We start from the raw sequence: 16,631 nt of genomic DNA on the forward strand, positions 1-16,631 counted from the left end.
GCCCGTGGGGGGGACTTCAGGGGAAATTTAGATGGGGTGGTTGATGGAAAAGAAAAATATACAAAATATACTGTGGAAGCCAACGGACTCTCGTGTTGCTTTGCTATCAATCAACCCCCCCATCTCTACCCCCTCCCCCCCCCACCCCCACCCCCACCCCTTTCCAATCTCTGTATCACATTACAGACAGAAGGCTAAGCCATTCTGAGCATCATTTGAGATTTGAGTCCTTTCAGCTTCAGGGTCGATCGCAAATGTTAAATGGAATACATTACAAACACATGCGTTCGTTACATTATTACATTACATTCGTTTGGCAGGCCTTCAGAGTGGTCTACTAAGCAAGTGCACCTGTATGGACGACTGAACAATGCATTAAAACAGGACCGCTGCGATTAAACAAAAAAAAAAAACTCCTGAGTCCTTAAATGCTCTCCCTGTCTCTGCCTTTTGAATTTTATAAGACTGCTCTGACATGCTGTTCCTCTACACAGTGATATAATTTCCACCATTTAAAAAGAGAAGGAAAAAAAACTTTAGAACATGAACAATTAGGAACATTATGAAAGGTAAGAAATGAAAAGAGAAAAATAATATTTAAAAAATGGTCCTCAAATGACACTTTCATCGTAAAGTTTTTTTTTTTTTTTTTTTCAAATCCACAATAGAGGCACTTTATGTTTCTACTGTTGGAGAGTTCACAAGTTGCTGTCTTGCTCTTCCCTCAGTTTTTATCTTACAAGAGCAAACCAAGGCTAGTGGAATAGATTGCTATGAACGTGAAAATCAAACTAGATAGAATATCCACAAGGAAACAAACAATGCTACTTGTTTTTTTTTTGTTTTTTTGTTGTTGTTTGCTTTTTGTTCTTTCTACAGAACAGGATGCTGGCAGAGGACCTTTCTGGAGTGGGCACCGCCTGGAGTGAGAGGGAGATTACCCAGAATGCTCAGCGGGGGGGCTCGCCAAGCGGCCATCTGAACGTTGCGCAATGGCATTCGAAGCAGAGAAAACAATCATTAAAATGACAGCACAACAATTATTTAGAAACTGTCCTCTTTTACATGTTTTTCTGTCATTTACTGACTGTCATCTATTCCTATTACAATCTTCAACTAATCACTAATAAATAAACAATGAGTGATCTGCAATGATTACTCATTTATGAGAAATAGCCCTGTACCATACTGCACGGGAAGGCTTGTTTATTTACTACATGAAAATAGGTTGAGAAATGTTTGTTTTTTTCCTTTGCTCCAGGAGACCCCCCACATGCACTCACACAACCCCCCCCCCCCCCCCCCTCGCTGTCCTCGTGCTTCCATCACATCTCTCATGCCCTGGCCGCCGCGGGGAGGGAGTGACTCAGAGGTCATCTCTGCGTCGTGCGTGCGCCAGGACGGCGGGTGATGCCTCAGCCGGAGACGCAGGAATGTGACTGCGGCACATGCGGCCAATCAGGTGGGGGGGGGGGGGGGGGGGGGGCACATGATCGTATTGGCAAAGCAGGTACCCTTTATCAAAACAGGGTGTCATAACATGAGGCATTCGGGCACTGTACAGCGTGCCAAGATTAGATGCGTAACATGGGTAACATTAAACCCTCAGACGTACAAGCAAGTGTGTCTGTATCAATGCTTGCCTTCTTAAAAAAATATCCTTCCATCCCAGCATAATATTCTCCTGACCCTGTGTAATGTTCTATCTGTTACTGAGTAATGTTCTGTCTGTTACTATGTAATGTTATTCCATCCCTGGGTAATGTTCTGTCTGTTATTGCGTAATGTTCTTCTGCCCTGTGTAATACAACATTGGCATGCATCACTCACTCAGTCACTCACTCACTCACCCACGCACACACTCACTCACTCACCCACGCACACACTCACTCACTCACTCACGCACACACTCACTCACTCACTCACGCACACACACGCACAAGTACACGCGTGTGCAAACGTGCTCCCGTTCGTACAAACACATAAACACATTCTCTCCTCATGTCTCATGTCCTGATGTAATTTCCCTCACTGTTTCTTTTACTTAAATAAACGCTGGCCTTGTGTCTGATCTCTGGTGTGCTGAAGTGAGGCTAACAGAGGCTCCCCAGTTCAATGTGTGGGTAAACAGAGCGAGTGGTTACGGGGGGCCAAGCACGCTGCTGGGGGCCTTGCTGTTGGGATGGAACAGTGGCTTTTTTGTTGTTGCTGTTAGGGGGGTGGGGGGGGGGGGTCCTGCACGTGCTAGGAGATTACCGTGCTCCTGCACTGAGGGGGGGAGGGGGGGGGGGGGAAACTCCCACTGTTCTGGGACGAAGGTCAAAGTTTGACTGGGAGGGACTTTATTCGTGAGGGGGCATGAACAGACACGGGTTCACTCCTCGTGTTTTACCTCTCCTCCGCAGCCATGTCTCCCTCCCTCTGTTTACACCACGTCTCTGTCTTTCCCTCTTCCTCCCTCTCTCTCCTCCTCCCTCTCTCCCTCCCTTCCTGAGCCTTCAGGCTTTATTAGCCCGACAGAAGCTTCGCTGCGGTGAGTGTTTTACAGCGCAGGCATGTACGAACTGTTCCTCCGTCAAAGAGGAGTTCGCTCCAGCGCTCGCTCTGACGGGGAGCCGGACGCCCCCCCCCCCCCCGTATCACATGGCCTCCTCTGCGCGTCTATCTGCTCTGCCCCCCCCCCCCCCCCCCCCCCCCCCCCCCCCCCGATCTCGCCGGAACAGAACGTACGCACGGCACCTGCCTTCCCTCCGCAACCAGCTGGAGCTCGTTAGCGCCATCGCTCGCCCTCTGAATCGCCCCACGCCGCCTCTCTCTCTCTCTCTCTCTCTCTCTCTCTCTCTACGCGCCGCGCGCCGCGTGTGATGCTGGCGCGGTCGCCGTCCAGCCCGCGGGGGGGGGGGGGGTTACTCACAGCGCCGAACCGCCCGGCGCCTTCGTTTCAGAGCGTGAGGCCGAAAGGTCGTGGAGGAGATTTCGGGGGGGGGGGGGGGCTGCCCGCAGCAGTACTGGAGGGACACCCACGCTCGGATGTGGGCGGGCAGAACACGGACGAGAGCGCATAATATGCCATTGTTTAGCAGGAAATGTGAGGAATTGGTTGCAGATGGGGGGAAAACAGAGCCAAGATGGAAGAGGCTTGGGGACACAACGTGAACGGTTTTACGCACAAGTATTGGGTAACACACGACAGTTTTGCCCACATATTCATGATTTAGAGAAACACACAATCACCTGGCTCTACTTTGGTAGAGAATCATAACAGATACCATCTTGTTGTGTGCTGTTGTGCAATGTATATACTACAGCGAAATTAAAAATGGACGCTCGGTTTGTTTGTGTAAAGAACGGGCTGTGATGAAGCCGTAAGCCTTTGAAGAGGAGGTTTTTTTTTTTGGAATGTGTTGTCAAAATTCAGTGTTCCAGAAATCTTTTTGCACTCAATTACCTTCTAGTGATGGTAACATCGGCACCAGAGTGTTCAGTTAGGAACACACTAACCACACACACCTGATCTGACAGAGTAGTGACGTGTTTACAGTAAACAGCCCTGGCGCAGGTTATTGTAGGTGAGCACGGTTACAGTGCAGTGCCGGCGCAGGTTATTGTAGGTGAGCACAGTCACAGTGCAGTGCCGTGGAGCGGGTCTGCACACAGGGACAGGGCCCGGTTTGTTTTGGCACGGGGTGCGGTGACAGAACGTTCGGTGACAGAGCCCAGGTGTGACGGGGGGGTAGGCCTTGGTCTAAATGAGCCGTAGCTGTCAACACCGTAAGATCATAGCTGGTTCGTGCTGTCTGTGTAGCGTTCCGTCAGCGTAAGTTCCCTGGGTCTGACGCTTTGTCACAGTGTCACGCTGCGCAGGAGGAAGACTGTGCTTCAGCCGGGGTAGCCTCCTTCCTCTTCAGCGCTGGAGTGCGTGCCCTCACGCCCGCTCCCAAAGTCATGTGATTCCAGGCGCTGTATGGAACACCCTAAATGATCCACGGCTGTACCAGGGCTCTACATGACCAGCATACGCGCGGTGGAGACCAAAGTCACAGACTGATACAGAAAAACCTGGCCAAACGGATTTTGTTTTTTTGGCCCTGTCCTTTTTGCAGCGCGATCGCCTCACACGACCTGACGAAGTGGGAGTATTTGTCGGGAGGCATGTTCAGTTTGACAAAAAAACACTAGAGGAGGCCCCTTTTACAAAAAAAGCACTTTGTGTTGACTGTGTGTCACACATCAGGAGAGATCCCTGGGGCCGCCAGGCCGCCTGCTCGTAATTAACCTGGTCCCCATGGCAACGGTTGTGGGGAGCGGGGGGCGGCGGGTGGGGTGTGGGGGGGGGGGGGGGGGGCTCTGACGGCTCTCACTCACCTTTTTGTTTCCCGGGGAACGGGCCTGACGCAAATGGCGGGGCCTCTGCTGCTGATTGTGAAGCCCTCTGTGTGCCAGGGAGAGAGGTGCTCACGCCGGCTACAGAGGGGAGCTTGTTTTGGGTCTGAGGGAAAGGGGAGGGCGGGGTGGAGGCAGGGGCGGGGGTGAGGGCAGGGGCTGGGGGGGGGGCGGGTGAGTCCCTGCCATGGTTGGGTCCTACATCTGTTCTTATTTAGCCTTTCTCTCTTTCCATGGAATCATCATCTGTTTCGAAACAAACTCTATGTATGGCACACTCTGTCTCTCTCTCTCTCTCTCTCGCTCTCTCTCTCTCTCCCTCTCTCTCTCTCATTTTCTTCCACGGTATGCCAAAGGTCTATAGGGTGTTATCAAAGTGTTATCAAAAAAGAACAAAGTGCTATAAAATATCATATCAGGCGATAACCCAAACTGCCTTGTCACGCATCCCGTGATTTTTATGAGTCAATGAAGGAAACCCAAAACTGAAACTGTCCCTCAGCAGGAGCGGTGCGGTTCTCAGACTCGGTCCAGGGGGACCCCTGCGTGTGTTGCTTTTTCATCCCAACCGCAGTAGCAAACCCAGAATTTTTAACAAGCTGTTAATTTTTCTTAATTACGCTTCTGGCGTACTCACTGATTATTCACCCTCTCAAGCCGCATTGTGTCAGACATGGCTGTGCACGCCATGAAGAATAACAGGTCGAAATTCACAAAAGAAATTAACATTATTAACTGATTTTTATTCACCTCAGTCTTTTAAATCAAAGACTGGGGTGAATCAATAGGCCCCTAATTGTGTGAAATGTGGACACCTGGCCACTGACGATGATGAAGACAAAGCGATGATGACGAGCCAAACTTGCGTTGTGTTCATTTATTGATTCTGGGGTTGCAATTTGCGGTCGGAAAAAAAAACCTAGACATTCCGGGGTCCCCCAGGACCGAGTTTGAGGGCCAGTGCAGTGGAGGGTGTATCCAGGCAGGGAGGGGGGGGGGTCACTGTGTCCTCACCTGTCCCTTCCCTCCAGTCTGTGGGGCAGGGGGCTGCAGCGCTGGTCCTGGAGGTACTGCTGTGTGTATCTCAGCAGAGCTTGAAGCTTTGGTCAAATCTCGGTTACCTTCGTCCCCGTTCGTTCCTGTTTTCGCCTGAGCGGAAAGGTGGGGCAGGAGAGTGACTGGGGCTGTTTTTTGTGCCCCCTTCAGGCCAGGGCAGCTGTTTGGAAATGGGAGGCGGTGAAGTCTGGCGCTGGGTGTGCCCTGGAGCGGTGTGACCCTACCCGCTGACAGACGAGCGGCGTGTGGGGGGCTGATCCACGCTGACGCTCGCCGTGGAATGAGAGGCGTTTTGATGAATGGGAGCGGCGTCGCCGTGGATATGGGAAGGGGGCCGGGGGTGTGTTGTCATGGAGACGGGAGGGAGCTGGGTGTCGCAGGCCCCTCTCCTAGGGGGCTGATATATGCTCCCAAACTGCTGATCCTGCCTGTCCCGCTTACCGCTGACCCAGCAGTGCTTTATCCCAGAGGAACTGGACAGCCAAGTCATCAGGATCTCTCTCTCTCTCTCTCTCTCTCTCTCTCTCTCGCTCTCTGTCACTCTCACTCCCTCACTCACTCACACACACACACACACACTCACTCACACACACGAATGCAGAAAGACTGGCGGAGATGAGGGCAACCAGGTGGGCTGAGGTTTTCGGAGAAAGGCCTTTTGGCGGCCGCTGCGTAAGTCTCCCATTGAAAAGCGGACAGCTGACCTGCAATGGAGGGCAACACATGGGCCAATAACTGCAAACAGACACGCGGCCCACCTAGATCCAGGGGCTGGGGTTGGGTGTCCCTTCTGTTTACTTCCTGAAAGTCAGTCGACCAGTTTGTGCAGTGTCCAGCTCCTTAAGAGACGGCTTTTCTCACTAGGGGTTTTTACACTTCAACTTTTCATAATGAGGCCTAAATACCCACTTAAGATCGAAAGAAAGATTGCCCTCATTAAATTATTTATCTGGCATTGGCAAAACTTGCTATCCGGAAGACCAGAAGAAACTCACTTTTCGTTTTTTCACAGTTCAGTCCTCAGAATGAAGTCGGGTCATATTCAGCTATAACGCCATTTTCTAGGCGGTCAAAATGGAGGTCAGTGCTTCTGCTGAGCTCCCGTAAGTCCTCAAAGAGGAACAACTTAATTTAAGACCCCACCTGGGTTTCCCTTTTCGGATAAACCAAGTGCATCTGAATTAATACTGGTCAGGAAATTACATTTCCAAGAGAACTGAGAGGTCTGTTTCATTTTTGGAGAATTTTAATAAATCATAAAATAGCAGCTTGCACCCTTTACCCACATGTAGGGCTCCTCGTTTCTCTCCAGTTTGGCTGAAGGCGGGGACAGTTTACGATCAGCGCACATTTACGAAAAAAACAGCGAAGCCTGATTTATTATTATTATGATTATCATTATTTTTAGTTTTTTTGGCCAGTGTTAAGTGACACCAGACTATGAAAATAAACCAGACTGTGAAAAGAGCAAAGCACAGTGATCCTGTGATAGAACACCGTGTCCACACTCGGAGCCTGCCTGCGCGGTGACGCTGAGCTTCCTGTGGACGTTGCCATGGCGACAGACTGGAGTTGTGACCGTCGGAGACGGGAACGTGTCGGAGTTAGCTCCTCGCGCGCGACCGCTCTTTATTAATAGAGGAGTCTGGCGGACCGCGTCGGACGCCGCGCGCTCCAGAACCCGCGGCTCTGCTCCGTGCCGCGGGCGCTACGACGCGCCTCCTCGCCCGCCGAAACGCGCTCGCGCGGGGCTCTCTGTGACCCGCGCAGCGGCGTGGCCCCGGGTTCCCAAAAAAACAAAAAAAAGGGTCTGGCCAATCCGTACGAGGCGAGGCTTGTCCTCGGTTACCTCTTCAAAGAGCACCGGCGTCGCCGCGACGACGGCACTCCTCCCGTCAGCTTCTTGATGACAGCGGCGGTCAGATGAAATGGACATGGCCTCGGGTGTTTAATCTCGAAGGTCGCAGGCCAGGAGAACCGACAGGGACCCCCCCCCCCACCCCACATTGGCATTCTAAGTGGCGGTCATTGGCAGGTAGATGGTTTAAATGGATGCTATGAGCTGGGTTAGCCCGGGAGGCGAGCGCGTCTCTCCAGGCCGCGGCTCGGCTGTCCCGACGGGAGTCTCCGCGCGGTAACCCCAGCCGCCCCGCTTCCACCAGGCTCTGATCCGCCACTCTTGATTGGCCGCTGAGGTTTGATGTGCGCCGGAGGGGAAGCGACTATGAGAGAGGGGCACAAAGTGTGGGGGCGTAGGGGGGGTGCTGGGGGCATGCTGCAGCTGTGCCCCCCCCCCCACCCCCCCCATGCCAAATCTACAGCCCTCAGAAGCAGGAGCAGCCGCCCCACCCCCCACCCCCCAACCGCTGCCTTCTGCCACCAACCCCTCAGTCAGGTTCATTTCAGGCCAGACCCCCCACTCAGCACTGCCCCCTCCTCTCTCAGTCACACCCCTCATTGCTATATGGCCCAGTCTACAGCAGCGGGGTCTTCAAATCCTTGTCAAGCCAGTTTGTCAGCTGTGGTCCCTTCTCTATATGTTTCTGTCCCTCTCTGCTTCCAAACTCTCTGAATAAACAAGAGAGATTTGAAAGGAGGATGGATTGTCCTGCCCCCTTCAAAAAAGTACAAACCAAAAAAGATGTATAAACAGCGGCGGCGCTCCACTCGTCCACAGGGGTCACGGTTGGCGGGACACACCTTTGGCTCCAGAAGAGTGGTGTTCCTATGGAAACCCCTTCATATTTGTCTGCTAACCAACCGTCAAAAACGGGCAGAAGGAACCCGTTCCCGTAAATCATACCCCCAGCATTACGTCGTTTCTCGCTCGGTTACGAGTTGGAAGGCGCTGTGGAACTTGTCGACAGGCCTGTTGGGACCCAGACGCATACTTTCCTGGCGAAATCACGGCGATGACTGCAGGCGGTGGAATGACTGCGATGCTCTGTTGCTCATGCTATCACGCTGGGACATCGCCAGAACCTCCAGATCAATCCTCACCTGCTGGTTCACTGGGTCAAAAATGAACTGAACAAAACAGTTGTTTTAGAGGACACTATATATATATATATATATATATATATTCACACACACACACACACACATATATTTAATCCAAGTTGCATTTCATGTATTATATATTCATAGATATTGTTATTTTTCCATATCTTTTAAATATACAACAATTACAACACTGAATCAACTTGGAATTTAAGTGGGAACTACCTATCTATATACTGTATCTGTCTGTCTTTCTGTCTATCTATCTGTCTATCTGTCTGTCTGTCTGTCTGTTTATTGTTGTTACTATTATCATAACCATTATTATTATTATTATTATTAGTAGTAGTAGTAGTAGTAGTAGTAATAATAATAGTTGCAGAATAGTAAGAGCAGTAGTAGTATTAGTTACCATCATGGATATGTATCTATTATATGTGTGTGTGCGTGCATTCTTATCCAAATGGCATGGCAACCATTTCATAGCTTCATATCTGAGACTGAATGTCATTTCACCTCACAAATAAAAACAAAGCTGTAGAAGGTGATCAGAAATGTAGAGGATGGTGTGGATGGGTTAAATTACTCACAGAGTTTTCCAAGACGTGAACCTTGAACCCCGGAAACGGGCACACACACGCACACCACCAATGTTTGGATGCCTTATCTGGCAGAAGACACTGGAAAAGCAGCGCTAAAAAGATGAAGGAAGACAGAAGGAGGTTAAAGGGGAAGAGGAGCAAATGACATCAGCGGCGGAAAGCTCCAGAAGCCCTGGTCTTGTTCCGACAGGTCCCCCTCTACCTCTGCGGTCGTGAGCCATTTCCAAAACATCCTGAGCTCAATGAGCTCACTGGAGGCGCCAGGTACCCCAGCCGCCGGGGCTAGGAGGGGGGAAGGGGGCTATTAGGCCAAGACATGTCCAAATCTGCCTTCCAAATCTGACAGATATTGTACAATTAAGTGTGTGTGTGTGTGGGCGTGTCTGTGTTTGTCTGTCTGGAGGGGAAGGGGAGGTTCTTTTAATTAAAAGGTCAGATATGTGCAATATTTTCAAACAGAGGGAGCCTCGATTTTTCTGTGTGATTCATAAATTAAGATTAACATTGCTGCAATGTAGGTTTTTATCTTTTGGCTCCCCCCTGTGGTGACTCGGATGAACTGCAGAAATGTCCCATTGTGGAGCAGCAGCTTCCAAATGGCAAAATTTAATCATTTTTAGTCTTTTGGCTCTATCTTGTGGTGAAATTGAGGTAATGGTCGGGGGGGAAAGTTTCCCCTCGTTTCTCTGCGATTAATTATTGGTTCTACTGATTCCCGCTCTTCACTCACCAGTTGGGTTCTGCAACCACTGTCTGGTACAGCCCACACATCAGCAATGGCGAACGACAGACAGACATTACTTGGACCCTGTGAGTGTGGACTGAAACCCTAGTCGCTGGATGGGTGACACCAGTGTATTTACCCTATTTTGATTTCCTGGGAATAGCTGAAATAATGTGCAAGCTTTTCCTCGCCAGAATTTGACACTGGCACCATTTTTACTTAAGTGATTATAAACTGAGTAAATAGCTTGTGGATGCTTGGAGGGAAGCTAGCCCCTTGAGAACAGGGGGTTTAGGCTGATTCCTGATACATTATGTACCTGTGCGCTGTAATACCCCATTACCTGTGTAGAGAAAGTACACGCTGTTCCTCTGCTCGTTGATGTACCCAATCCATGCAGCTCAGGCAGAACCCCCCACCCCCCTCTTTCTCCCAGGTATCCATAGTTACAGCTGCACCTGCTGTAGCCTGACCTGGTTCTGTCTCTCTCGCAAACACCGTTGCCATAACAAGGTCACTCAGAACATCCCACACAGACCCCTGGCAACGAATGGAGACAAACTTTAGGACCTGACATTCATTCCTACCTCTTCAGTAGCACTGGGATTTAAATATTCAGCAATTACTTTATAGCTGTTTCTTGGCCTGAATGATCCAATCAGATAAAAAGAAGATTGACAGGATCCTCTTGAGAGTGGAAAGAAAGAGTTTGACAAATGAAGATGTCTCTCTTGACATTTTTAAATGCTGTTTGAAAGTGGTGTAGATAAAACCTTCAGTAAAAGAAAAATGGTGCTTCACTCTTCTTGTTGTGGAATCACCCTAGAGTCAGGGTCTTACGCATCAGTTTGATGAAAGGTGTGACCAGGTCTCCTTAAAATATCTGATGTGTCACTGTCTATCTCTCTCTTTTTTAAAAATTAACAACTGTTTATTGATTTGTGTGTCATCATCCCTTGGACCAGTTCTCAAGATGTTCCTCCCGTTCCAGAAACCTGTGGCTGGAATCTCTTAATGACTGAGATTACAGGAAGCTCATCATCTCAACATCTTCTCATTCCACGCATGACTTATCAGTAGAAGTGTGCAAAACACGTTTTATGTTTTGAGGACTACATAAAAGTCTTTAAATGTTATAAAGTAATATATTGTAACGTATTGTATGCAGTGTAGTGCAATGCATGTATTCTCGGTATTTAGGCGAAATGTAATGACTCAAACAGCACAGAAATGACACAGACATCAACAAATCATTATAATATATTTTTAAATATATTAAATATTTAAATTTATAGCTTAATCTGAACCCGCCCAAAACGCACATACAAGCCCCTCCCCAAAATAAAACCATTCATAAAATATCCTGACCTACGCAGTCCAATGAAATTTCATTTGTGATGACGTGTACGTCAACTTTGACCCGGTTAAGCGCAGCATCATGGCGGAGAAAAGAAATTCGTCTGGATGGCCTCTGCTGTTTATGTTGATTTCTGTTGTTTTCGTGCATTTGTTAATATGTCCTTTTACAAAGGTGGAGGAGAGCTTCAACTTGCAAGCGATGCACGACATTCTTTATCACAGACTTGATTTAGAAAAGGTAACATAAAAGCATTGCCATGTTGCCAGCTAGCAAACCGGCTAGCCACGTCAAAGCTCTTATGCTCAGTACTGTTGGGAAATCCATCTAATATGACACTTTTATGTACACAGTGGTCAGTGTTGTTCGTTTAATTCTCATCGAACAGACAGTCACAGCTTTTTTGAGCGTTTTTGTATGAATACAGTTGGCTTTCTGATTGCATGCACCACAGTGGGATTGATATGGATCTAGCTAACGGTGTTTCTGCTCTCTGTTGCAGTATGATCACCACGAATTCCCCGGCGTGGTCCCCCGAACATTTATTGGACCTCTGTTCATTTCAGCGATTTGCTCTCCGGTGGTGTATGTGCTGTCATGGCTGGATGTGTCGAAGTTTTACACGCAAATACTTGGTAACATTATTAAGAGTCTAAGTTGTGGTTGTAGAAGCATAACAAGCAGAACCATCAAGCAGTGTTGGGATTACGTGGAAAATATATTCTAGTGCTGATTTCAAATTGCATTATGTGAAATGATTTGATAATATTTTGGATGACTCAAAAGATGTTGTCTAATCTGATTACGTCCAGTTTCATTAGCCAAGTTCTGCAATAAATGAGAAAAATACATTAGTTTGTGTTGTGCATGTGTGTGTACATTGTTTATGAAAGTGATCCCAAATGCAATCAGGAAATCTTTAGGAAAGTAATTGTAAACAGATTATGCACATTTGAAGTTTCCTGGACTGATGAGTTACTGCTTTTTTGTCATCTGAGTATGTAATCCGTTTCTGCCCAACACTAACCATCAGTGTGGTTTAAATTAATGTTACTCAGATGAAGTGGCAGTTATTTAACCCCTCCATCGCTCTCGTTGGCCAGTGCGTGGGTGCCTGGGCCTGTGCGTGACCGGTGCGCTGTGGAGCCTGCAGCGGGAGGTGCGGAAGCAGTTCGGCTCGACGGTCGCCACGCTCTTCTGCCTCATCAGCGCCTCGCAGTTCCACCTCATGTTCTACAGCTCGAGGCCACTGCCCAACGTGTTTGCCCTCCCCATCGGTAGTGACATCACAACGTGACTGTGTTCGGCCTCAGAGAGTCTATAGCGAAAGCATTGAGTAGCTCTTGTCGATTAGCAGAAGATAGTCCGTAAAGTCCTCAGCTAGGGCAAGTAGCAAAGTTAACCTGATGGGTACAGCAGTATGCAGCTGATCTCTGGGCACATGCCAGCCCAGGTGGCAGGGCAGTGTAGCATAATGGGTAAGGAACTGGTCTTGTAACCTAAAAGGTTGCAGGTTAGATTTCCCTGGTAGGACACTGTCGTTGTGCCCTTGAGCATTACATTACATTACATTACATTATAGGCATTTAGCAGACGCTCTTATCCAGAGCGACTTACACAACTTTTTACATAGCACTTTACATTGTATCCATTTATACAGCTGGATATATACTGAAGCAACGCAGGTTAAGTACCTTGCTCAAGGGTACAACGGCAGTGTCCTTACCCGGGATTCGAACCTACGACCTTTCGGTTACGAGCGCAGTTCCTTACCCACTGTGCCACACTCCGTCCCGGCAGTGTTAACCTGCATTGCTTCATTGTATATCCAGCTGTATAAATGGATGCCATGTAAATGCTCTGGATGAGAGCGTCTGCTAAACGTAATGTAATGTAACGTTCCCGGCGCTTTCGGTCAGCTGATCTGCCTCGCCGTTGCAGTTCTGCTGGCCTTCACTTCCTGGATGCAGCAGAGCCACGGCCGGTTCATTTCCCTGTCGGCCCTGGTCATCATCGTGTTCCGCTCCGAGCTGGCCCTGCTCCAGGGGCCCATGCTGATGATGTCACTGCTCACCCGGCGCTTGGGCGTGCTGCGGCTGCTCTGCGTTGCCGTGCCAGCCGGCCTTGGCTTTTTAGGTGAGACCACCGGGTTTGCCTTTATCCCCTACAGGAGCAGCAGGGGACTTAGCTTAGGGAACTGGGCTTGCGAACTAAAGGTTGCGGGTTCGATTCCGAGGTGGGACACTGCTCTTGTATCCTTGAGCAAGGTACTAAACCTGAATTTCTATTGTAAAATATCAAGCTGTAAAAATGGATATTATGTTTAAAAAAAAATAACAATGAATGCATTTTGAAAGTTGTGTAAATCACTCTGCCTAATGCCCATAATGTAACGTAAAGATACTGAAGCGTTCCACGTTTTGTTTAAAGTTTTTTGTTTTTTTTTGTTCAGCCCTTACAGTGTGTGTGGACTCGGTGTTCTGGCAGCGGCTTCTCTGGCCTGAGGGTCAGGTGCTCTGGTACAACACGATCCTGAACAAAAGCTCCAACTGGGGAATATCCTTTATGGTGCCGTGCCAGTGCCGTTACTTACAGTACACCTTCAGTTAAAATTCGCTGTGCTACACGCACCTGGCAGTGTCACTGATCCTTGCTCACACAGGCAGATGAGCTACAGAGGTCACATAGAAAGTACAGGTTAAACAGAACGTGCAGCAGTATGTGGGCATTAAGGTATAAGCACTACGTACCTGGTTAAACGTGTACATGTGCATGGCTTTACAGTGCTCCCATGCTAGGTGCATTTGCTCCTGGAAAATTGACGTGTGCCAACTGAGAAAAATAATTTAAGAAGACTTGAGATGTGTTATTACGAGCACACTAACACAGCACTGTTGCCTCACAGCAAGAAGGTCCTGGGTTTGGATCCCGGCCTGGGCCTTTCTGTGTGGAGTTTGCATGTTCCCCCCCGTGTCCGTGTGGGTTTTCCTCCGGGTACTCCGGTTTCCTCCCACAGTCCATATTTTTTTACTTGGGAGCGCACGTGCTCCTTGGGCGAAATGTTAGCGTGTAGCGTGTAACACCTGCCGGAGTGTCTGTGGGAGTTTGGAACGCGTGTTGGGAGTAGGGGAGTAGCTGTTTGCTCTGGGAATGGCGTGTGCTGCCCAGACAAACAGAGCGCGGCGGCGGCGATGGCGGTGGCGGCGGCGGTGCTGCTCCCTTGACTTCTCTCCCTCAGTAAACTTCCCCCTTCCTGTGGTACTGGTACTCGGCCGTGCCGCGCGCCCTGGGCGCCTCGCTGCTGTTCGTCCCCCTGGGCCTGCTGGACGCACGGGCGCGGGCGCTGCTGGCCCCCGCCGCGGGCTTCGTCCTGCTCTACTCCCTCCTGCCGCACAAGGAGCTGCGCTTCGTCCTCTACGCCTTCCCCGTCTTCAACGCCGTGGCCGCCCGGGGCTGCTCCTTCATGTGAGGGGGGGGGGGGCGAAAGGGGGGGTGGGGTGTTTGCTCCCTCGTGTGACCTTCTCTTGACTTCGGCAGTGCATCTTACGCCTCGTCTGTAAACAGAGCTGCGCATATTTACCGAAGAGGGTCGGGTTTACGTAGCTGGCACACGGGCGGGATTTGAACTTGTGACTTCGAGTGTAACGTGTGTGCCCTTTTTTTTTTTGCAGCCTGAACAACTACCACAAGTCTTGGATGTATAAGCTGGGCTCCTTCGTTGTGATTGGCCAGCTGGTGGTGAACGCCGCCTACTCCGGCGTGTCCCTGTACGTCTCCCACCACAATTACCCTGGCGGGAGGGCGATGGTGGAGCTGCACGCGCGGGTCCCCACCACGGCCGGTTAGTTCCGGGGGGGGGGGGGGATGGGGGGCGGAGAGACTGAAACAACTCTGTATTCTGTATCTGGGTGACTAGCCTGGGAAAGGGGTCACAGTGATTTTCACCTGAGAAACGATGGGGGGAGTGTAGTTTGGTGAACGGCGGTTGTAGCTACATCATGTAGCCTGACATACATTTAATAAAAAACTTTTTTCCCTTCCTCCCCCCCACGCCTCAAGATGTCTCTGTTCATATCGACGTGGCTGCTGCCCAGACGGGCGTTTCGCGCTTCTTGGAGCTGAATGGGAGCTGGAGGTGAGTCCGGAGGTGGTGGTGGTGGTGGGGGATTGGGGGGGGGGTTGCTGCTTTGATGGAGTTTTGGTGTTTCCCTTTTGTAGGGGTGCCGTTAAGAGTCCAGTCAAATGTGCTTTTGCCTCTCAGATATGACAAGAGAGAAGACCTGGTGCCTGGGGACCTGAGGAACTACACCCACATCCTGATGGAGTCGGACCCTACCCGCATAGCCCTGCTCAAAGACTCACATCGACCTCTGACCTTCATCCAAGGGTTCAGCAACCTGGAGGTCCGCCCGCTGCACTTCCCCCCGCTCCGGCTCAGGATGAGTGACAGGCTGGTGCTGCTCGAGCCTCGGAGGGCCCCCCCCAGTGAACAGGACTAATGGGGGGGGGGGGGGGCAGGGTTTATGTAAATGAAGCTCCAGCCTGGTCGGTGATTGGATGTGGGCTCTGGGTGCACGCTGAGTCATGTGAGCCAGGTGTTCTCACTGACAGGCTGTGCTGGTGGTGGTAGTTGCGTAACATATATCAGTTTACTTTATAGACCAAAGATATGAAGATGTAAAGATATTTACAGTGAGTTGCGGAATTACGATCTTTTCCAATGTTCAACTTTGAGACAAAAAAACAAAAACAAAACAAAACGGACATTTAAAAAAAAACTGTGGACCAATTTTTCAAATGTTTTTTTTTTTTCCCCCAAAATGACTTCAATTCAGTTTAGACTGAATTCAGCCAATTCAGACTGCATCTTCTGAGCCATCCTCCACACTTTATACTATGCGCTGAATACAGATTATGTGCTGTCTTAACCCTTCCCACAACAAATAAACCTGAAACTTTTCGAACACGTGATGCTGGTAGATGACATGTACATTGCTGTATTATCCCATTCTATTTTAGAAGAACAGAAACCAGTTGTCTTCTCTGTGGTGCCAGCCGAAGAAGTATTTCCTGCTGAGGTCTGAAACGTTCGACAGCAGAACGCACTGAGAGGAGACCAACTGGTTTGTCGTATTCAAAACCCGGAGCGCAAATTACCTTTGGCCCCAAAAAAAAAAAAAAAAACACCACAATTTCTAGCCTGTTGAAAGAAGAAATCCCATTTACACAAAACCAAACTGAGCTTTAAGGGTCTGGGGCACTTATTCATAATCCACCTGAGAGCAGGAGCTCTGAAGGAGAATCAGGTTTCCCCTGCCTATACCATAACCTTATCCTTTATGAGCTAAAAGGATCCATGAGCCAAGGTGCAGTACAGGTAGGTATTATGACGCATATCGAAGACTGGCTTTTCCATAGTCTAATGCTGCTTATTTTACTTCCCGTTACCTCAAAATTTGTTTGACTTCATTTTACAGTGACGGCCTGTGGAAATGGAGTGCACGGAATG

The 16,631-nt window shown here is 49.4% G+C and overlaps 1 protein-coding gene across 1 annotated transcript; it reads left to right on the forward strand.

The window, feature by feature from the left end:
* Positions 1-11,157: 11,157 nt before the first annotated feature.
* Positions 11,158-16,091, forward strand: alg12 (ALG12 alpha-1,6-mannosyltransferase). The gene is made up of 9 exons (XM_035402518.1): positions 11,158-11,362; positions 11,625-11,757; positions 12,226-12,399; positions 13,064-13,258; positions 13,575-13,678; positions 14,364-14,587; positions 14,794-14,963; positions 15,182-15,257; positions 15,384-16,091. Exons 1-9 carry the CDS (start codon positions 11,204-11,206, stop codon positions 15,619-15,621), a joined length of 1,473 nt encoding a protein of 490 aa, XP_035258409.1. The 5' UTR covers positions 11,158-11,203; the 3' UTR covers positions 15,622-16,091.
* Positions 16,092-16,631: the final 540 nt, after the last annotated feature.

The sequence above is a fragment of the Anguilla anguilla genome, chromosome 19 (assembly GCF_013347855.1).
Source record: "Anguilla anguilla isolate fAngAng1 chromosome 19, fAngAng1.pri, whole genome shotgun sequence".
NCBI classification, from domain to species: Eukaryota; Metazoa; Chordata; class Actinopteri; order Anguilliformes; family Anguillidae; genus Anguilla; species Anguilla anguilla.

Bases quoted from the DNA above. Each gene is read 5' to 3' on its own strand.
- alg12 (XM_035402518.1), top strand. From the start codon at position 11,204: ATGGCGGAGAAAAGAAATTCGTCTGGATGGCCTCTGCTGTTTATGTTG. The intron at 13,679-14,363 runs ATATCCTTTATG...CTCCCTCAGTAA, and splicing joins ACAAAAGCTCCAACTGGGGA to ACTTCCCCCTTCCTGTGGTA. The intron at 14,964-15,181 runs GTTAGTTCCGGG...CCACGCCTCAAG, and splicing joins GCGGGTCCCCACCACGGCCG to ATGTCTCTGTTCATATCGAC.